Genomic DNA, 23166 nt, shown 5'->3' with positions numbered 1-23166 from the left:
TCAAATACCATTTCTCAGCGCGTTGGCTTTCATTTTTACTCTCTTAAAGGTGTTTATAAGTTCATCTAATGAAGTCCAAGTTCTAAATTTTCTTTATAAAAGCACTATAATATCCTAGGGCCAGGCGCAGTGGCTCACGCCTATAATCCCAGCACTTTGGGAGGCCGAGGTGGGTGGATCACGAGGTCAGGAGATCGAGACCATCCTGGCTAACACGGTGAAACCCCATCTCTACTAAAAGTACAAAAAATTAGCTGGGTATGGTGGCGGGCACCTGTAGCCCCAGCTACTCCGAAGGCTGAGGCAGGAGAATGGCGTGAACCCAGGAGGCAGAGCTTGCAGTGAGCTGAGATCGTGCCACTGCACTCCAGCCTGGGCAACAGTGCAAGACTCCATCTCAAAAAAAAAAAAAAAAGCACTATAATATCTAAGAAATTTGGTTTGTGTTTATTAGTAAATATGCTAGATCATCAAAGATTTAATCTAGACCTTAAAATTTGAGGTTTCCATAGGCTTTATTATTATATGATACCTAATGTTTAACTGATATTTTAAGCCACGTAAACAAAGAATACTTCTGAATGTTTCACTAAATTTCTTGAGTTTTTTTTTTTAACTTAACCTCACTAGGCCTCAATATTCAGAATGTGAAACAGGGGAGTTGGATTGGTGATTGCTGATATTTTTTTCCAGCTGTAAAATAAAGGCAATGGGTCCATTTAACCTTTACGATTTTGTTATCAGATTTAACAATCCTCTCCTTGTTGAGTTCTGACTATGTGCTTTTTTCACAAGTATAATGTACTGAAAGGGCAACTTCACAGTCATGCACACTCCAGGGGAAACCATTCACGTTCTATCACTTAGTTACTCTAAGGACGTGAAAGCAAACTTTCAGAAAATCTCCTTTATACAGTACTTTTAAAATAGTGAACTATCCTATATTCACATATGTGAATATGTGAACTATCCTAAAACTAATATTCAAAATTGATCTTTTTTAAAGTCCTTTTTAACAACTTCTTTCTTCCCAAGGCATTTACTCTTTAAGCCACTTTAGTTCTTTGCTTTTCTCAACTCCTAAAACCCTTTAAGCTAAGTTGTTTCTTTTCTCCCTTCTTTCCACCTTTCTATTGTGTGTGTCAGCTTTTTTCAATTGGAGCAATTGTGATCTGTCTTGCTTCTCTCACTCTCTTCTTCACCCATTGTTGTATTTAGCAAAACAAGGACCCAGTAGCCAGCTGGACAAACCTTCCTCCTAACAGGGACAGGAATGATTATGATGATTTATTTTGTATTCTTCCCAACCGGATTTGAAACCAGTTCACTTGCCTGTGTGTTCTCAAATATGTCATATTTTTACCAAATATATTGGTACTCGTCTTTTCCTTCTATCCTGGAAGTGAGTCCAGAATTGCCTACGTGTGTGAATAGTATAAGATCAAGGTAATGTTATTTCAATCTCCGTAAGAAAAGTAATTTTAAGAAATTTCAGAAAACCATTTAAACCATAAGTAAATATGACAAGTGAGAAAAATATCTCCCTTGGGGACAATTATGTGCTAATCTACAAAGTACCTTCTAACCTATTTTATAGGTTCTGTAGCTCTAGATGTCCTCCCTCCCCAATAGCCCATTTTCTGCTCATGTTGGCATTCAATGAAATACATTCACTTGATGGGATTCCAGAATTATTCATTTTAATAATACCAAAATAACTTAAAACGCTAGAATAATGAGAGACTGTCTACTCCCCAAAACAGGAGAGTTTATTTATACCCTTTTTAAATCTTAAATTTAAAAGATGTTTGCATAACAGATCAAACACTGAACACCAGTTAGCATCAGAAACAAGAATTTAAGTCATCATGTTAACAATAAAAACTCCCATAGTATATTAAGATTTAATAATTTGAAATGTCTACAGTTTTTATAGGAGGAAAACTTCCAAATACCTAGACATAATAAATCTTAGGCGTTATATAATGCCTGATTATCAGTTATAATTATCTCATCAGTATTCACTATCTCAGTTTATAATGTATAATGCTTAAAATTCATAAAACTATACTAAAAACATTAACAAATTGCTCTCTAATAATTCAAATATTTGTTACTATCCAAATTTATGATTATATATAAAAAATTAACTCTTCATGAAACAGTGTTCTGACTCTGAAGTAAACTTTTTTTGTTTTTAGGATAAAATGCATGTAGTAAACTGTCACAATACATTATTAACATGTAATTAACAGTAATTAATTCAAACAAATCTTATAGTCACATTAGTATTTTCCAATAATCCTGCCTTCCTGCCACTACTAATTACCTTGTAGACATCAACAAGATGTTTAGAATACATACCTCTTGAGCAAGATCTTGTGCGTTGGAGATAAGAGGAAATGGAGGACTGGCCTTGTTCATGTGTACTGTGATGGCATTGTGTATCTTAAATGCATTCTGGAAATCCTTATTTTGAACAAGTTGTAAAAGCAGTGAAATATCCTCCTGGCTCTGAGAATCTACCAAAGTATGTTGGATATGTTTAAGTGAAGAAAACAAGTCTTCTATTTCTAGTAGAAGAAGAAAAGGTATCCAAAAATTAACTGTTTCAGTATTAATTCAACATGCATTTTCAGAGAACATTTCTTTGAACAAGTAACAATTTAAGTTTTCAGAAAAATACCAAAATCTGCATATATTATTGTCAATCATGGTCATTTCATAGGTTTTAAGTAAAACTCTTTTAAAAATTACCCAACAGAATAACTTGCATTTTTACAAAGGTGTTTTAATTATAAAACTAATACACATTCAATATAAAAACAAGTGAGGGGAGGAATGCAAAAATAAAGAAATTTAAAACCACCAATAATCCCATCACCTAGAAATATTTTTTCTTAACATCCTATTTCCTTTTTAACAGTACATTGTAAATGTTTTCCCATATCACTAGTCTTTTTAAATATTTAATGATTCCATTATATTCTATTACATGGCTAAACCATAATTTATAGTAACCATTAAACTAAAGTTGAACATTTAGCTTGCTTCCAATTTTTTGCTACCATAAAAACAAGCATTTCATTACATAATAATCAGTGCCACATATAAATTTGTCTGAGATTCTGATGTCTTCATAAGGTAAGTCCCAGAAATAGAACTTTTAGATAAGATTCTGACATTTTTAAAAAAGTCAAACAGCTTTTCTAGGGAGGCTTTACTAATTTGCATTCCATTAGCAATATTTTCAGCAATATTTGATATTATTATTTTTAAAAATCTTCCATTTATTTGACTAGTAAGGAAGTTGAGGTTTATTCACAATTACCAGGCACTTCTTTTGTGGTCTATAAAACTCTAATGAATATGTGAGTCTCCTAAGTTGTACTGAAAGTTGTGGGCATATGTATGTGCATTGTGTCTGCCTGTTAGTGTGCATAAATAGCACAAGCATTTTTCTGGAAAACGTTATTCTAAAATGGTTAAGAAGCACTGGTAGGCTTGGCGCAGTGGCTCACGCCTGTAATCCCAGCACTCTGGGAGGCCCAGACAGGTAGATCATGAGGTCAGGAGTTCGAGACCAGCCTGGCCAAGATGGTGAAACCCCATCTCTATTAAAAATACAAAAATTAGCCAGGAACAGTGGTGGGCACCTGTAATCCTAGCTACTTCAGAGGCGAGGCAGGAGAACCAGGCACAGTGGCGGGCGCCTGTAATCCCAGCTACTCGGGAGGCGAGACAGGAGAATCACTTGAACCCAGGAGGCAGAGGCTGCAGTGAGCCGAGATCACACCATTGCATTCTAGCCTGGGCAACAGAGCAAGACTCCATCTCAAAAAAAAAAAAAGCACTGGTAGTCTCTTCCCTGCTGCCAAATAGGCTGTGAGAGTGTACATGCACACGCACATATACTCTGTCATATTGTTGGGAATCGTTTTCCAATATTTCCATTTACCTCTTAATTATATTTATGGTTGCTCTTATTATAGAATTTGTCAACTCCGACCCCCCTGCTTTTCCTGTGTGATTTCTTTCACTGTTTCTATGCTTATAAACTTCTTCTTGTAGGTCATTAAAAAATATTTACCTAGATTTCTTCTAGCTTTTTATAATTTCTACTTTATTTAACTTCTATTTAATTTTAATTCATCTAGAATTTATTTCAGCATAGATCTGAAAAAATTTAACTTTATTTTTCTTCCAAATAACCAATGATTCTAGTACCACTTATTAAATAATCATTCCTGGCCAAGCGCAGTGGCTCAGGTCTGTAACCCCAGCACTTTGGGAAGCTGAAGCAGGTGGATTGCTTGAGTCCAGGAGGTGGAGACCAGCCTGGGCAACATGGTGAAGCCCTGTCTCTACTAAAAAAATATAAGAAATGTCTAGGCACAGTGGCTCACGCCTGTGTTCCCAGCACTTTGGGAGGCTGAGGTGGACAGATTGCTTGAGCTCAGCAGTTTGAGACCAGCCTGGGCAACATGGTGAGATCCTGTCTCTTTTTAAAATAACAATAATTTTTAAAAATACAAAATATTAGCCAGGCATTGTGGCATGTGCCTTAGTCCCAGCTACTCATTAGGCTGAGGTGGGAGAATCCACTGGGGCCATGATCACGCTACTGCACTCTAGCCTGGGCAACTGAGTGAGACCTCATCAAATAATAATTCCTTTTCCACTGATTTACAATGCCACCAAATTCTTACACATATCAGAGTCTGTCTTTATTTCACTGGTCTATCAGAACTATACTGTTTTATTAGAGTAGCATTATAATGTTTGTTTATATTAATATGACAAGTACCTGATCTTTCTTTAAAAGTTTCTCGACTATTGTAAATTAGTTATGTCACTTTTTTCGTTACCTCCCATTCCCTCTTTCCTAGTCTTCCAAAAAGAAAAGTCCTATTGAGATTTTGACTAAAATTAAACCTGTAAATGAGTCTAGGAAAAACTTAGAGCACATACGAGGACTTATACAGTCAAAGACAGTATAAAAAAAGACAGGGAGGCCGGGCACGGTGGCTCACGCCTGTAATCCCAGCACTTTGGGAGACCAAGGCGGGTGGATCATGAGGTCAGGAGATCGAGACCATCCTGGCGAACACGGTGAAACCCCGTCTCTACTAAAAATATTTTAAAAATTAGCCGGGCGTGGTGGTGGGTGCCTGTAGTCCCAGCTACTCGAGAGGCTGAGGCAGGAGAATGGCGTGAACCCAGGAGGCAGAGCCTGCAGTGAGCCGAGATAGTGCCACTGCACTCCAGCTTGGGCGACAGAGAGAGACTCCGTCTCAAAAAAAAAAAAAAAAAAAGACATGGAAAAAAATCTTCCCAATGTGCCTTTTTGTCAGCTCTCTTCTTTTAAGGTCTGCAGAAACACCACTGACTCTTATTTATCTTGTATCCCACAATTTGAACAGCAGTTAAATTTTTAAATAGATTTTAACAGTTCTTTGGTTGATTCTTGAGGTTCGCTATCTTTCCCGCCCCAAATCAAAACAACTTTAGTCTTCCTTTCAAACATATATATATTTAGTCTTCCTTATTTTATATATATAGTTGTCCCTCAGTATCAGTGGGAGATTGGTTCCAAGACCTCCCACAGACAGAAAAATTTGCAGATGCTCAAGTCCCTTATATAAAATGGTGGAGTATTTGCATATAAGGTATACACATCCTCCAGTTACCTAAAATCAGCTCTAGATTACTTATAATACTTAATACAATGTAAATAGCTGTTATATTGTATTGTTCAGAGAATAATGACAGGGAAAAGTCTTTTTTATAAAGACTTATAAGACTTAAAAGCCAGCCACGTGCGATGGTGGCTCATGCCTGTAATCCCAGCACTTTGGGAGGCTGAGGCAGGTGGATCACACGAAGTCAGGAGTTTGAGACCAGCCTGGCCAACATGGCGAAACTCCATCTCTACAAAAAAAATACAAAAATTAACCAGTTATGGCGGTGTGCTCCTGTAGTCCCAGCTACTTGGGAGGCTGAGGCAGGAGAATCACTTGAACCTGGGTGGCGGAGGTTGCAGTGACCCAGTATCACGCCACTGCACTCTAGCCTGGATGACAGAGTGAGACCCTGTCTCAAAAAAAAAAAAAAAAAACAGGAAATAAAGAAAATAAAACTTTTTTCCTTGTCATTATTCTCTAAACATACATATATGTGTGTTCATCAGTAGTTTATAATGAAGAAAAATTTGGGAAAAAATTTAAAAGTCAAAACCGTCATTAGAATGACCTAAGAAGCTGTGGCCCAGAGCTAGATAAGAGCTGAGGGATAGCCAGAATCTAACCATAAGCTAATATTAAGAATAGATAGGAAGAATATAAAATGTCAGATTCCATCACATACAATGAGGTTACCAAAGAATTCCCTAAGAGATTAAAGAATTCAACAGCCTTAAAGTGTCTTAAAAGCAAAATAGGATAACACTTAAATATCTCATAAGAAAAATTATAAAAGCAACAAAGCAGTTAAGCTTTGCATAAGCTACAATCTTATGGGGACTAGACTTCTCTGAGTAGACAATTAAATTACTGTTTAATTAAAACAATTTTCTTCGTAAAGATGGAGTCTATAACTCCTGGCGTCAAGAAATCTTCCTGCCTCGTCCTCCCAAAGTGCTAGGATTACAGGTGTGAGCCATGCCTTGCAAGGTCTTTAGTAATTGTTAAAAGGGTCTCATGGCCGGGTGCGGTGGGTCATGCCTGTAATCCCAGCACTTTGGGAGGCTCAGGAGGGCAGATCACCTGAGATCAGGAGTTCAAGACCAGTCTGGCCAACATGGTAAAATCCCGTCTCTACTGAAAATACAAAAAAATTAGCTGGGTGTGGTGGCACATGTCTAAAGTGCCAGCTACTTGGGAGGCTGAGGCAGGAGAATCGCTTGAACCTCGGAGGCGGAAGTTGCAGTGAGCGGAGATCGCACCACTGCACTCCAGCCTGGGCGACAGAGTGAGACTCTGTCTCGAAGGAAAAAAAAAGGGAGACCCCAGCCTGGCTGTCAGTGTATTGTGAAAGACTGAAGGCCTCAGATTTCACCACTGACTGAAATCAACAAGCAGCCATAGACAGCCCAGAAGGTAATTGTATCCCTACTGGGTCTCTTCAACCTCAGGGGAATTTAAACTTTTTAAGGCCAAGGAGTTTCTGTATAATCTCTCCTATGTACCAAAGCCACTCAAAAGGACACTAAAATACTGACATTATTTTGAAAATTACCTGTACTTCTACTTTTCGGCTGTTAACTACTGGTATTATTTTGCTACGCCATGTAGCCTTTCAAACTTTTAAAATGCTGGTCTAACCGTATAGATGACACTGTAAATGTTGTTTTGCAACCTATTTTCCAATTCCTTAGAATAAATTTCTAGGATAAAATTATTAATCAGATAACAAAAGCATTTAACACTTTGACACATACTGCCAAAGCTGCCTTCTGGATTTGTACCAATTCATACCCCTACCAGCATTGCACATGAATGTCTGTTCTCACAAACACAAATCAATTTAAGAATTATCAATCTTTTAATTTTTGGGATCTGGTATGATAGAACATATTTTTACAAGTTATAGCCATTTGAATTTCTTCTTTCATCCATTTTATCTTTTGCCCATTTTACTACTAGAGTGCTTTTTAATAAGTAGAATTTAACTGATATCCCTGTAGTCTTAACTAGAACATACTTAATATAATTTCATCCTTTTTTCTTATATCAGAACAATGGCTTTTAATCCAATATATTTATGAAAAAAAAAACTAAGGAAATGTAAAAGACCTATTTTGCCACAGTTCTAATTTAATCATAACCAGAACCTCCAGTGTCTTTTTTTTTGTTTTTGTTTTTGAGATAGGGTTTCGCTCTGTCACCCTGGCTAGAGTTCGGTGGTGTGAACATGGCTCACTGCAGTCCTGAGCTCCCAGGCTCAAGTGATCCTTCCCACCTCAGCCTCCCCAGTAGCTGGGACTACAGGTGCATAACACCACACCCAACTAATTTTTTTGTATTTTTTGTAGAGACAAGATTTCACTGTCACCCAAGCTGGTCTTGAACTCCTGGACTCAAGTGATCCACCCACCTTGGCCTCCCAAAGTGCTGAGATTACAGGCATAAGCCACCACGCGCAGCCATAAAGGGTACATTTTTAAAAGCACTTCACAAATACGTATTATTCAAGAACAGTTTTTTTCTTTTTTTTTTTTTTTTTTGAGACCAGGTCTCACTCTGTCACCAGGCTGGAGTGCAGTGGCGCAATCAGAGCTCACTGCAGCCTCAACTTCTCAGGTTCCAGCGATCCTCCCACCTAGCCTCCCAAGTAGCTAAGACCACAGTCGCATTCCACCACACCTGGCTATTTTTGTTTTTTTTTTTTTTGGTAGAGATGGAGTTTCACCAGGTTGCCCAGGCTGATCTGCAACTCCTGAGCTCAAGCGATCCACCCACCTCGGCCTCCCAAAGTGCTAGGATTATAGGCATGAGCCACCACGCCCGGCTAAGAACAGTTAATTTTCCACACACTCAAAGAAATGTTCCATTCTTTGCTGGATATATCTGTTACTTAAACAAAAATCCACCTAAGTTTTTCAACATTCTATACAATTCTGCAGGGAATTTAAAAAATCTATTCAGATGTAACTAAATCAGTCCTGTCAAATACACTCTTCCATAATAAAAGATGAAGACACAGAGACAACAAAGAGAAGACAGAGGACAGAGAGAAGAAATTCCCTTCCCCAATCCCATACAGACAGACAACAGACACAAGAAGGAACCATATGGACAGAGAAAGAGAGAAATGAAGAACCACAGGGCTAGTGAGAAAGACTGATATATGTGCTAGGTTGGGAGTGGACAAAAAAGTAAGTACTAAGGCGGGATGGAGGCACTCTGCCCAGGAGAAGGTAGAGGCAGGCATAGCAAATCTAGCTTTGGTAGTAAATTCAAGTCTGTAACAAATTTCCTACAAGGAATTTCTTTATATCTAGTTTAAATTATTTGCCCTGTAGGTGGAGCTATTTCCTCTTACCTGATTTTTCAGTAGAAATTAAGCTCCCATCTTCTCTAATATTTCACGCAACATTTAACTCTTGATTATTTAAAAGAGAGAATATATTACTCTAAAGTAAGAAAATTCACTTACATTTGGCTTTAGGATACAACTAATCAGATGAATACAAACATACACATGGGTCCACAAATCCACCCTCGTAAACTCTGTCCTCCCTCCTTGCCCTCTCCTGTCAGTCTAAAACGTAAAAGAATGGACTCTGAAACAGGCAACAGAAAGCAATCACCAAGAGTTACTTTATCAGAAAATCCTACTTTCCAATGCCTAGAACTCTGGGTAACCATGTGGAAGATTTTTTGGTTATAAGGGTAAACATTAAAATTACCTAAGGGGTTCAGGCGCGGTGGCTCACACCTGTAATCCCAGCACTTTGGGAGACCGAGGCAGCTGGATCAGGAGATCAGGAGATCGAGACCATCCTGGCTAACACGGTGAAACCCCATCTCTACTAAAAACATACAAAAAAATTAGCCAGGGGTGGTGGCGGGCGCCTGTAGTCTCAGCTACTCGGGAGGCTGAGGCAGGAGAATGGTGTGAACCCGGGAGGTGGAGCTTGCAGTGAGCCGAGATCGCGCCACTGCACTCCAGCCTGGGCGACAGAGCGAGACTCTGTCTCAAAAAAAAAAAAAAAAAAAAAAAAAAAATTTACCTAAGGAATCTCCATCTGGATTGGCATCATTTATTTTTATATATTACTCTCATTTACCCCATATGAAAACAGATAGCTTCTAGGGACCTATACCCAGCATTAAGCTTCTCCATTTCATTGTGTAAATAATTCCAACTCTTTTAACCTGTCCTCAGAAATTTCAAGTCCAACCAACTTCATGACTTTTTTCTGAAACTTTTAAGATTTCTTTTCCTCTAAACTGTAGGGTCAAATATGATACTCAGATGGGGAACTTAATATTACTAAGTAGGAGGAAATTACATCAGTTTCCAGTACATCTACCTGTGGAATTAAAATTGTGGTGGCTCATGCCTCTAATCCTAACACTTTGGAAGGCCACGGTGGGAGGATCACTTGAGGCCGGGAAGTCAAGACCAGCCTGGGCAACACAGTGAGACCCCATCTCTACAAAAAAATAAAAATAAAAATAAAAAATTTTTAACCTAGACGAATGGAAAAACAAGATGTGGTATATTTGTACAGTGGAATATTAATTCATCCATAAAAAAGAAATGAAGTACTGATTCATGCTACAATATGGATGAACCCTGAAAACATAATGGTAAGTGAAAAGAGGCCAGTCACAAAAGAGCCTATGTTATGTAATTTCATTCATATAAAATGTCTAGAATAAGCAAATCCAAAAAGAAAGTATATTCATGGTTGTCAAGGGCCAGGTGGTGGACAGAATAGGGAGTGACCATTAATGGGTACATATTTTGGAATTATATAGTAGTGATGGTTGCACAACCTTGTTTTTTGTTTTTTTTTTTTGTTTGTTTTTTTTTTTTTTTTAGCACTGCAGCCTCGATCTCCTGGGCTCAAAGCTCAAAAAATCCTCCTGCCTCAGCCTCCCTAGTATGCTGGGACTACAGAAGCATGCCACCATGCCCAGCTGTTTTTTTTGTTTTGTTTTTTTTTTTTAAGAGATAGGGTCTATGTTGCCCAAGCTGGTCTCAAACTCCTGGGCTCAAGAGATCCTCCTGCCTTGGCCTCCAAAGGTGCTACTAATACGGGCGTGAACCACCACGCCTGCCTGCACAACCTTGTGAGTATACTAAAAACTAATGAATTCTACAGTTTAAAAGACAAAATTTTATGGTATGTGAATTATACCTTAATAAAGTTATTTTTAAAATGAAATAAGAAATTAGTGGTTAAGATCCACAAATTTTATGGACTACAGAGTTAGGTGATCTCTCTGTAGCTTCTGGTTCTAACAAAAATTAAATTTCATTCAAACCTGTAGTGTGCCATTTATTCAAATGCATTTTTCATTTGGTCCTCAAGAAAATCCTGAAACCGAGGCTCAGAAAAATTAAGTAACATGCCCAAAGTCAATAGCGCAATTTAGTGACATTAAAAAGTATTTAAACTCAGTTTTGACTCTAATATCCCTACACTTTCCAATATGCAGCTACCGCATACATTTCTGAATGTGCCGTAAGACAACGAAGCAAATCTTCGCAGGCAGAAATAAGTTTTAAAACCTACTACTGCTTAATAAGTGGAATGAAGTTTCAACGTATTGTGTCAAAGACTGAATGATGTAGCAGTTACTTTTCTATAGAATTATGTGTATTTAATAAACAAAATTTACATTACTATACATATACTCTAATGAATTTTTACATCTTTAGGTCTAATTTTAGCAACTTGACTAAATCACAGAATCCTCAAATGATCCCAACACTTCAAACATTAAATCTAGTGACAACAGATTTAATTATTTCAATTCCAGGAAGGTAAAAAAAACTCCCTGAAGGAATGGCTAATAACATTTATTTGGAAATATCTGTAACAATAGCTAAACAAAAATTTGATAGTAAAAATAATCAACTTCTCAGAAGCAGGCTGAACTAAAACTCAAGATTTACTGGCACTGGGATTTTGTCTGTTGGCTTGAAATAAACTTTATCTTAAAGCCAACCTTTAAAAAAGTTTACAATCACACAAAATTCCAGTATGCCCCATGATCAATCAAAAGTCAGTTAAATGCCAGAATGAAATCTGAAAGAGCTATTTTACTTTAAAATGTCAATAATCTTTTGACTTAATAGTTTGAATATCCAGAGACATCTGACAAAAAATATGCAGACACTAATTAAGACTGAAACATGCTATTAATTCTATGAAAATATTTTGTTCTTTAGCTTTATTCATCCCAGTTTTCTTCCCCGTGGTGTGTTTTTCCTTCTTCACACTAATAGTATCTCATAGATTAGAAAGCCCCTAATCACAAATTCCAGGAGTCTTTTTATTAACCACTAAACAGCTCACCACAGATATATATGGGTGTGTATGTTCCCTTTCCTGACACTGCTTCAAAGACAACAATTTTATAGTCACATATATGATAGATGGCAGTCATCCCTAGTTTATTCAAGTATTCTATCTATATATTTCCTTGTCCACATCCCTGGCCCAAAATTACTTAACTGAGAACACAAAAACAGTGAAATCTATAATATAGAAATATATGAAAATTACCCTACTCTGGCTTAACCCACTCTAACCTGCATTATTTTCTTTTCCGAGGATTTCTCTCACAAGGTAGTTTGCTCTGATTATGAAAGAGAACAAAGACAATAATATTTGTAACAAAGCAAGCTTTAAAAACTAATGCCAATTTTAAGGAAAGCCTCCGTAATATCAAATTTTTTTACCATTTATAATACTAATTATTCATTTGAAATCTAGTTCCCATATCACTATTTCTTATCTTTCAAAAAAATTCTAACTGCTTTTAAACAAGAAAATTCAGTTCATCCTTTGAGTATTTTCTATCAATTCCATCCCTGTACTTTTATTATCATACATTGTCAAATTTACAAATGCTTTTCATTAAAAACCACCCAATTACTTAATCTTGCCAATCATATTTTTGATTCTTAAAAGAATACTTTGTCTACTCACAGATAAATGATGATGTATTGTTTAGAAACTGAAGGCTTCCTCTCAGAGAAATAAATCAGTTGCCCATTCTTCCCTCATTTAAAATAAGGTTGCTGTTTCTAGATGTGAAAAAGGCTCAGAAGTTGTCTCCTGTCATATGGGTATTAATCAAATACTAGCCAGGAGACACACACAATGTTCAGGGAGTACTTCTCTTACAGTTTGATGTGTTAGCAGATTATGAACAAGAAAAAAAAGTTTGGCAAAAAGCTATTACACTTCACTTTAAACAAAAACTTAAAAACCTGAGGCTATGACTGACAATAGCAAACTATACCTTATGCTAATTTCTCATGATTCTTACATAACAGATATCTGTGTTGACTATATCAACATAAAATATATCATTTATTTCTCAAAATACATCTTCTCCTATCCAAGAAATGAATTACAAATACCTGTTATGACATTTCAAATTACTTTAAAATAAAATACATAAAACTGCCTTAAATTCAAGGACCACACATAGGTACTTTTAAAAACCACAGCAGATTACACATTGGAATAGAGGTATCCTTTAATCTGAATTTGTAAAAAAGTCAGCAATAGAACATTCAAACAGAAACAGGAAAAAGCAAAAAAAAAAAAAATTAAGAGAAATGATGTCCAATTTTGTGTGCTTAGGCAAAACAAACAAAACCATAAACTCACAACTGTTCTCCTTACTAAGTGAATCCGGCTGAAGCTATATTTCTTTCTTTACTGTGATTACATGAATATTACCTATCAGATGGATACTTACACCTGATTCTAAGTAAACCAAATGGACAAATACGTTAATCTTAAGGGAATGTAAACAGAAAAACAGAAGAATCAATCCAGGTTTGCACTGGATATAACAAACTTTCTCCAATAAAATATTTTCAGAATATTTTAATAAATAAATAATAATAGAGTGGTGGGAAATGAAGGCTAGTAAGAAGCAATCAGGAATGAAGTATTTTTACTCTAATAAAACCCTCAGGAAAAAAGAGCATAAAATTCTTTCACATAAAGGTATTAAAAAAATGTAATCTTTTAGCTTTCACTGTAATTAAAATGTCTGAAGGCAGGAATTTAGCAGACTTCACTATGACTGAACACATATCTATGATTTCTTAAAACACAGAGAAGCATGTACATATGAAATGTGGATCCTGAATAAAAATTTATAACAAAGAAAAGAAGATGACGTGATGTAGTAGAAACTGCTCCAGACTTGAGACGGGCACGGTGGCTCACACCTGTAATCCCAGCACTTTGGAAGGTCAAGGAGGGCAGATCATGAGGTCAGGAGTTGAAGACCAGCCTGACCAACATGGTGAAACCTGGTCTCTACTAAAAATACAAAAATTAGCCGGGTGTGGTGGCACATGCCTGTAATCCCAGCCACTCGGGAGGCTAAGGCAGGAGAATCACTTGAACCTGGGAAGGTGGAGATTGCTGTGAGCCGAGATTGCACCACTGCACTCCAGCCTGGGCAACAGAGCAAGACTCCACCTCAAAAAAAAGAAAAGAAAGAAAGAAAAGAAAGGAAAGAAAGAAAGAAAGAAATTGCTCCAGAGTTGGAATAAAGAGACTTAATGAGGAACAAATCTGGCATATACATGGTACCTTTGGCCAAATTAGAAAAAGGTGCTCTATTCTGGGTAGCCACAGCTCTGGCCTGGTGAGTGAAACGCAGGCTGGATACCGGTTTCCATTCAAACCATTTTGTGTAGTACATCAACACCCGATCTGGCAAATTCAAACTTGGCTCTACCATTGGTGTCTTTAAAAAGTTGTTTAACTAAGGTTCAATTTCTTTATCTCCAAAATGGAGATTACAGAGTACTGTTAACAGGATTATTTTATTACATGAAACAATGTTTGCTAAAACACTTAGTACAGGCTCAACAGACCCTTAAATGAATGGCAAAATGATGACAATGACAATAAAAACTTTCTCCTTCTACAAAAAAGTAGAAATATATCTTTTTTCACACCTAAAAAATAGCAAACCACCAAAAAATAAAATGCTCTCCTAACACTAGTTCAGTGAGCACTTGGGTGTATGTGCACGTGCAAGAAGGGCAGGCAGTAAATTCAATGATTAAATATTCTAAGTTTGGAAACATGCATTTGATATCAATCTCTCTTGTAGATTCACAATGCCTAGTAACATTCTAACAGCTATGAGAAGTCCCGTGATAAGAAGCTATTTAACTTATTTAGCCCAGAGTTCTCAAAATCCATTTGGTCACAGAATTCTTTTGGTTCGGTTGTATCTACTTATATCTCATAGGACTTTTTTTTTCCCCCCACAGAACAGAATTTGGGGATATAGAAAATACCATTATTTTATGTTTATGATACCATATGAACAATGCCAGTTCTTTTTATTGACAATCATTAATTTAAAAAAATCAAAGAATTTAAACGGTAGTTACAAATTTATTACTATTTTACAAAACTTTAAGGAAATCAGAAATTCAAAATCTGAAAATTCTTTTTTAGTATTTTGCATAAAGTTTGTGGTTTGATATAAAAGGTAAATTTCAAGGCTTTAAATGTTAGGGCCCATGCAGAACTCTTTAATATCTAAAAAAACATGTTATAGTGACTTAACATTTAAGCCACATGCTTTTAGCTCTATGTTGGTAACAGTAAACAATAGTTATACGGCGTTTCCAAGAAAACAAAGGATCTTGGTCTGGAATTCAAACTGTCATTACTTACATTCTCTTAAACCCTCTTCCTTCCCATATACATTATAAGACACAGATAAATTAAAGCAAAATGTTTTCTGTTATACCTCTATTTTTACTTACCTAATATTTTCACAGCATAATGAGGACTTTCTAAGACAATTCCTTCCTCTGTATCAAACATAGGGTTATCTATTCCGGTCTTTGGAGGAATTTGGGCTAGTTTCTTAAGTCTCATGGAAGAATTAAGGTCAAGTTCTTGCTTTTTCCCTTCTTCCTCTCTCCTACGCCTCATGTCCTCCTGTTGTTGCCGAATACGCTCCAACTGTGCACTTCGACGTATTGGCATCATCCTGGTGCCCAAATCTCCAGGGCAGTCAACAGCCATCTCTCGGTGCTTCTGATGTTCCTCTGGTGATGCAAGATCAACATTTTTTACTTCGCTGTCTGATTCCTCTGTAACATGCCCATTCATATGGGATGTTGTCATGGTTATCTATGAAAACCTGTACCACTTTTTATAAATCAATTTTTCCTATAAGCCAATTCTCTTGATTCTGTAGTATAAAATCCATGTTACTTCAAAAAAAAAAAAAACTTCTCACATCACATAATAATGCTATGAAAAAGTATCCATGAAGGAAATCTAAGGGGAAAGATGGGGGGAAAAAAAGTGTAAGAATTACAATATAACAGCAGGTTTTTACACAGCCCACTTCTAATCACCATACAACATAGAAAATAATAAGTATGTAATATTATTTTGCTAAGTAGATTAAGTACTTTCACTTTACAGATAATGGTGAGGAAATCAAGATTCCCCCCTCCCCCAAAAAGTCCCTTTCCAAAAATGTGAAACATACTATTCAATTTTAAAGCTAAGAAAAATGATATACAGTACTGGAAAGTTTAGCAAAGTAGGAAAGTAAAAAGTTTGGGGTACTAGTTTGGTAGAGAACACGTTGCTTGCTTCAAACATAAAAGGTGTTTTAATCATCTTTTAGTAGTTGTCTCAACACTGTACTACTTTATGCTCAACAATTAACATAGGATTGAAATAACTTACTGCTAAAGAATAACTGCTAAAGAAATTGATGAATGATCAACTGATTTGGCATATAGCAGCCTTGTTTGTACCTCACTTGAAATACAAGCAGTATTCTGGGGGATAATTCATCTTTAAGAGTTTTTGAGATGGAGAACATGCCCAACGAATAAGAAACTTCAATTAGCAGCTGAGGCAGCTACAGGACAAAACTACATTGAGACAAGGATTACATGGGTTATCAGTCTTTATAACTGGTCCCATTAAAAAAAAAAAAAAAAAGAATTGGGCCGGGTGCAGTGGCTCACGCCTGTAATCCCAGCACTTTGGGAGGCCAAGGAAGGCAGATCACCTGAGGTCGGGAGTTCGAGACCTGGCCAACATGGCAAAACCCCGTCTCTACTAAGAAAAATACAAAAACTAGCCAGGTGTGGTGGTAGGTGTCTGTAACCCCAGCTACTCAGAAGGCTGAGGCAGGAGAATCGCTTGAACCTGGGAGGCAGAGGCCGCAGTGAGCTGAGATCACACCACTGCACTCCAGCCTGGGTGACAGAGCGAGACTCCATCTCAAAAAAAAAAAAAGAATTGGGGTTAACTCTACAAGAATTACAAGGATTCATTTAGAGAAAACGGTTGTATCTGTTACCACTCAAAAACTTTTGAGAGTCATACTGTACAGCAAAAAGATCACAGTAAACAGGGAGATAAGAAAACTGAACTTTTAATCCTCTAGTTTTATGACTTAAGACCAGTCATTTTCTCTCTTTGACCCTCAGATTCACTTGGAAGCTTTATTCATAGGATTGACAGTTCTGAGTTTCACATGAGTTAATGTATACTTACATTAATTACCAGTATTAACTTGATTCTATTTTAAAAATCTTTCAACATATTTTAGAAAATAAAAATATTTTACCAGATAACTCTGGCTTTTCATCAAGCTATTTCTCAGGCATACATAGGCAGGTTGTTTACATATGTGTAAACCCACACATTAAATCTAATTAGCCTTTTTTTTTCACTCAAGAGCAATAATATTTACAGTAATAAACCTACTACCTCCTTGAGTTGGGCATCACTTTAGTAAACAAGTTGGTTAGAGCACAATGCCAACTAAGCAAAAGCCAGGTTTTCAGATAATATTCCTAATACCAGCCAATCTTTTCTCAAACATCTTGGGTCATAATGCAAACAGGGACAGAAGACAAAATGCTTAATACAAACCCAACTAGGCTATCAGGAAAACCACTAGTCCAACAATCAGGAAAATGGATGCCAGTTACATGAGCTATTATTAAAACTACATTTGCATAAAATTTTTGGTAGATTTTTCTGTCTTTCATCCAAATTTTGACTTCTTTCTAACTGTGATCTACACGTAAGCACCTTATTTACCATTAGATTGCCTTCGTTTTCATTAACATGACAGCTATTTGATTTTTGTTAGGCAATTCTTAAGTTATGTTAGGCATTGATTATATGCAAATGCAAATTCAGCTTTTTAAATGTTTTCATTACGAGTAAGCAGAAAAATTATGTAGGAGTTACTACAGTGCTATGCTTAGTTTTAAAAATCCAGGAGTGGATTTAGTATTTTCAGAAAATTAAAACTCTCAACCCTCTCTATAACAATTACTGGATATTAAAAATCAAATTTAATATTAAATGATGTGTTTTTAACTAATATAAATTATGATCTGAAATTTAAAACTCAGCTTAAAAGCTCTACATCTGTGTCCATATTCACTACACTATGAGGGAAAATTAGAAGTCATGCAAGAGAGACCGGGCCAGGTCATCCAGGTCAAAATTCTCATGCTTGTACTATTTACTATCATACTTGTATATCTGGATCCAATCTTTGCTCTCAGAAAAATTTCTATAACCTGGTAGTAATCTGCTTTAAATTTCATTTTGGTTATCTCCCCAGGAATGTTCAGTCTACTGAGAGAGAAAGCAAAGAAAATAAATGATTATTTTTCCTCAATCTCCTTAACAGATTCTAAATTTGTTAGAGACAGGGGTCATGTCTTACTTTTATAGCTCCAGTGCTTAGCCTAATACATATCATAAGAAATGTCCAATAAATATCTGTTCAACTCAACTTGGAATGTCACAATGAACTATAAAACTTGGTCTGTGGTAAAAGGTGATAGGAAACACTCAAAACATAAGGATACATTTCTTTGAAATGGATTTCAAAGGGCAACTAAAAATTAGCCAGATAGGAGAAAGGTCTATTCCAGGCAGACAGGCTCACATGACCAATAGGAAGGAAGAGTATGACAGAATGGCACTTTCAGAAAACAGAATAGAATATAATAAAGCTGGATGGGACAATGGAAACATGCTGTACATGAATAATGATAAAACTGGAAAGAAAAGCAGGAAGCCACACTGAGAAGAGTTTTAGATCTTTACCCTGAAAATAGTAAGAATAATTAAAACATTTTAAGCAGAGGATGACATGATCACATTTATTTTTATACAAATATCACTCCTATTGGATAGAGACACAAAAAACCCTTCAAAAAATCAATGAATCCAGGAGCTGATTTTTTGAAAAGATCAACAAAATTGATAGACTACTAGCAAGACTAATGAAGAAAAGAGAGAAGAATCAAATACATGCAATAAAAAATGATAAAGGGGGTATCACCACCAACCCCACAGAAATACAAACTACCATCAGAGAACACTGTAAACACCTCTACGCAAATAAACTAGAAAATCTAGAAGAAATGGATAAATTCCTGGACACATATACCCTCCCAAGACTAAACCAGGAAGAAGTTGAATCCCTGAATACACCAATAATAGCTCTGAAATTGAGGCAATAATTAATAGCCTACCAACCAAAAAAAGTCCAGGACCAAATGGATTCGCAGCTGAATTCTACGAGAGGTACAAAGAGGAGCTGGTACCATTCCTTCTGAAACTATTGCAATCAATAGAAAAAGAGGCAATCCTCCCTAACTCATTTTATGAGGCCAGCATCATCCTGATACCAAAGCCAGGCAGAGACACAACAAAAAAAAGAGAATTTTAGGCCAAAAGCCCTGATGAACGTCGATGCGAAAATCCTCAATAAAATACTGGCAAACCAAATCCAGCAGCACATCAAAAAGCTTATGCACCACAATCAAATGGGCTTCATCCCTGGGATGCAAAGCTGGTTCAACATACGCAAATGAATAAACGTAATCCAGCATATAAACAAAACCAAAGACAAAAACCACATGATTATCTCAATACATGCAGAAAAGGCCTTTGACAAAATTCAATAGCCCTTCATGCTAAAAACTCTCAATAAACTAGGTATTGATGGAATGTATCTCAAAATAATAAGAGCTATTTATGACAAACCCACAGCCAATATCATACTGAATGGGCAAAAACTGGAAGCATTCCCTTTGAAAACTGGCACAAGACAGGGATGCCCTCTCTCACCACTCCTATTCAACACAGTGTTGGAAGTTTTGGCCAGGGCAATCGGGCAGGAGAAAGAAATAAAGGGTATTCAATTAGGAAAAGAGGAAGTCAAATTGTCCCTGCTTGCAGATGACATGATTGTATATTTAGAAAACCCCACTGTCTCAGCCCAAAATCTCAAGCTGATAAGCAACTTCAGCAAAGTCTCAGGATACAAAATCAATGTGCAAAAATCACAAGCATTCTTATACACCAATAACAGACAAAGAGAGAGCCAAATCATGAGTGAACTCCCATTCACAATTGCTACAAAGAGAATAAAATACCTAGGAATCCAACTTACAAGGGATGTGAAGGACCTCTTCAAGGAGAACTACAAACCACTGGTCAACCAAGTAAAAGAGGACACAAACAAATGGAAGAACATTCCATGCTCATGGATGGGAAGAATCAATATTGTGAAAATGGCCATACTGCCCAAGGTAATTTATAGATTCAATGCCAACCCCATCAAGCTACCAATGACTTTCTTCACAGAATTGGAAAAAACTACTTTAAAGTTAACATGGAACCAAAAAAGAGCCCACATTGCCAAGACAACCCTAAGCCAAAAGAATAAAGCTGAAAGCATCACCCTATCCAACTTCAAACTATACTACAAGGTTACAGTAACCAAAACAGCATGCTACTGGTACCAAAACAGAGATATAGACCACTGGAACAGAACAGAGCCCTCAGAAATAGTACCACACATCTACAATCATCTGATCTTTGACAAACCTGACAAAAACAAGAAATGGGGAAAGGACGCCCTATTTAATAAATGGTGCTGGGAAAACTAGCTAGCCGTATGTAGAAAGCTGAAACTGGATCCCTTCCTTACACCTTATACAAAAATTAATTCAAGATGGATTAAAGACTTAAATGTTAGACCTAAAACCATAAAAACCCTAGAAGAAAACCTAGGCAATACCATTCAGGACATAGGCATGGGCAAGGACTTCATGACTAAAACACCAAAAGCAATGGCAACAAAACCCAAAATTGACAAATGGGATCTAATTAAACCAAAGAGCTACTGCACAGCAAAAGAAACTACCATCAGAGTGAACAGGCAACCTACAGAATGGGAGAAAATTTTCACCGTCTACCCATCTGACAAAGGGCTAATATCCAGAATCTACAAAGAACTTAAACAAATTTCCAAGAAAAAATCAAACAATCCCATCAAAAAGTGGGCAAAGAATATGAACAGACACTTCTCAAAAGAAGACATTCATGCAGCCAACAGACACATGAAAAAATGCTCATTATCACTGGTCATCAAAGAAATGCAAAACAAAACCACAATGAGATACCATCTCACACCAGTTAGAATGGCGATCATTAAAAAGTCGGAAACAACAGGTGCCGGAGAGGATGTGGAGAAACAGGAACACTTTTACACTGTTGCTGGGAGTGTAAACTAGTTCAATCATTGTGGAAGACAGTATGGCAATTCCTCAGAGATCTAGAACTAGAAATACCATTTGACCCAGCCATCCCATTACTGGGTATATACCCAAAGGATTATAAATCATGCTGCTATAAAGACACATGCACACGTATGTTGACTGCGGCACTATTCACAATAGCAAAGACTTGGAACCAACCCAAATGTCCATCAATGATAGACTAGATTAAGAAAATGTGGCACACATACACCATGGAATACTATGCAGCCATAAAAAAGGATGAGTTCATGTCCTTTGTAGGGACAAAGATGAAGCTGGAAACCATCATTCTGAGCAAATTTTCACAAGGACAGAAAACCAAACACTGCATGTTCTCACTCATAGGTGGGAATTGAAAAATGAGAACACTTGGACACAGGGTGGGGAACATCACACATGGGGCCTGTCATGGGGTTGGGGAGGTGGGAGCGATAGCATTAGGAGATATACCTAATGTAAATGACAAGTTAATGGGTGCAGCACACCAACATGGCACATGCATACATATGTAAGAAACCTGCACGTTGTGCACATGTACCCTAGAACTTAAAGTATTAAAAAAAAAAAGAAAGAAAGAAATATCACTCCTATTGAAGCGTAGAGGGCTGACTGAAGGGTGGCAATGAGAACAGACTGAAAGCACCTATTAGAAATGGGGTCCTCAACTAGGACAGTGAGAATGAAGAAGTTGTTTTCAAGAAATACGAAGGTTACAGGCCAGGCGTGGTGGCTCACGCCTGTAATTCCAGCATTTGGGGAGGCTGAGGCTGAGGCTGTGGATCACTTAAGACTAGTAGTTTGAGACCAGCCTGGGCAATATGGTGATACCCCATCTCTACAAAAACATGCAAAAAATGTAAAAATTATCCAGCCATGGTGGCTTGTGCCTGTAGTCCCAGCTACTCGGGAAGCTGAGGCATGAGAATCACTTGAACCCAGGAGGCAGAGGTTGTAGTGAGCCAAGATTGTGCCACTGCGCTCCAGCCTGGGAGACAGCGCGAGACTCTGTCTCAAAAACAAAAGCAATATGTAGGTTACATAATCAGTAGAACTTAGTATCTACTTCATATAGGAGGGCAAAAAGTGAATAAGAGAAAGAGCTAAAGGAGGAGGAGGAGAAAGAAGTCATAGGAGTAGGAATAGTGGTGGTAGTAGTAACAACTACAACTATAGCTAACATTTACTGAGCACTTCTTTATGTGCCAGCCAACACTGCAAGCAGTTCACATAGTATTCACTCATTTATTCCTCATTACAACTCCAGAAGTAGATCCAAATATGCCCATTTCGTAGATGAAAAACGAGGTTGGAAGTAGGCCTTAAAGACAAGATGGAGAAATAATAAAGGGGCCATATGAACCAAAGGTGGGAAGATGAAAGGTGTGAGGGGAAAGTACAAATAAGGCTCGTTGAACTAAAATAGTCGAGAGAGTAGTGGAAGATAGGACTAGAAAGTTTGATTGGGTCCATCCTATGAAAGGTCTTAAATACAAATCCTTAATTCCATAGAATAAGAGAATCATCAAAGATTTAAAAAAGAGGAGTGATTTGTACACAAATTTAATTATTTACCCCTGGCTAGATACTGTGGTTATTAAGACAGGATCCTTGAACATTTTTTTTTTTTTTTTTTTGAGACTCTGTCGTCCAGTTTGAGTGCAATGGCATGATCCCGGCTCACTGCAAACTCCACCTCCCAGGTTCAAACGATTCTCTTGCCACAGCCTCCTGAGTAGCTGAGATTACAGGCGCCCATCACCATACCCAGCTAATTTTTGTATTTTTAGTAGAGACGGGGCTTCACCATGTTGGCCAGGCTGG

General features: G+C 37.1%; 1 protein-coding gene across 3 annotated transcripts in view; it reads right to left on the bottom strand.

The window, feature by feature from the left end:
• Nucleotides 1-23166, bottom strand: part of PALS1 (protein associated with LIN7 1, MAGUK p55 family member) — a 96089-nt gene that overhangs the window by 40719 nt on the left and 32204 nt on the right. For 2 of the 3 annotated variants that reach the window (XM_003314400.6, XM_009427985.5), the window contains exons 3-4: nucleotides 15499-16021; nucleotides 2365-2573 (exon numbers count right to left, since the gene is read on the bottom strand). In XM_003314400.6, the coding sequence (XP_003314448.1) occupies nucleotides 2365-2573; nucleotides 15499-15865 (576 nt within the window). In that variant the 5' untranslated portion in view covers nucleotides 15866-16021. The remainder of the gene's footprint in view (nucleotides 1-2364; nucleotides 2574-15498; nucleotides 16022-23166) is intronic. The other variant, XM_510014.9, reaches the window with a different exon arrangement.

Source organism: Pan troglodytes, chromosome 15, assembly GCF_028858775.2.
Source record: "Pan troglodytes isolate AG18354 chromosome 15, NHGRI_mPanTro3-v2.0_pri, whole genome shotgun sequence".
Classification (NCBI taxonomy): domain Eukaryota; kingdom Metazoa; phylum Chordata; class Mammalia; order Primates; family Hominidae; genus Pan; species Pan troglodytes.
The sequence above is the reverse complement of the archived record's forward strand: the minus strand, read 5'-3'. Positions and strand labels throughout refer to the sequence as shown.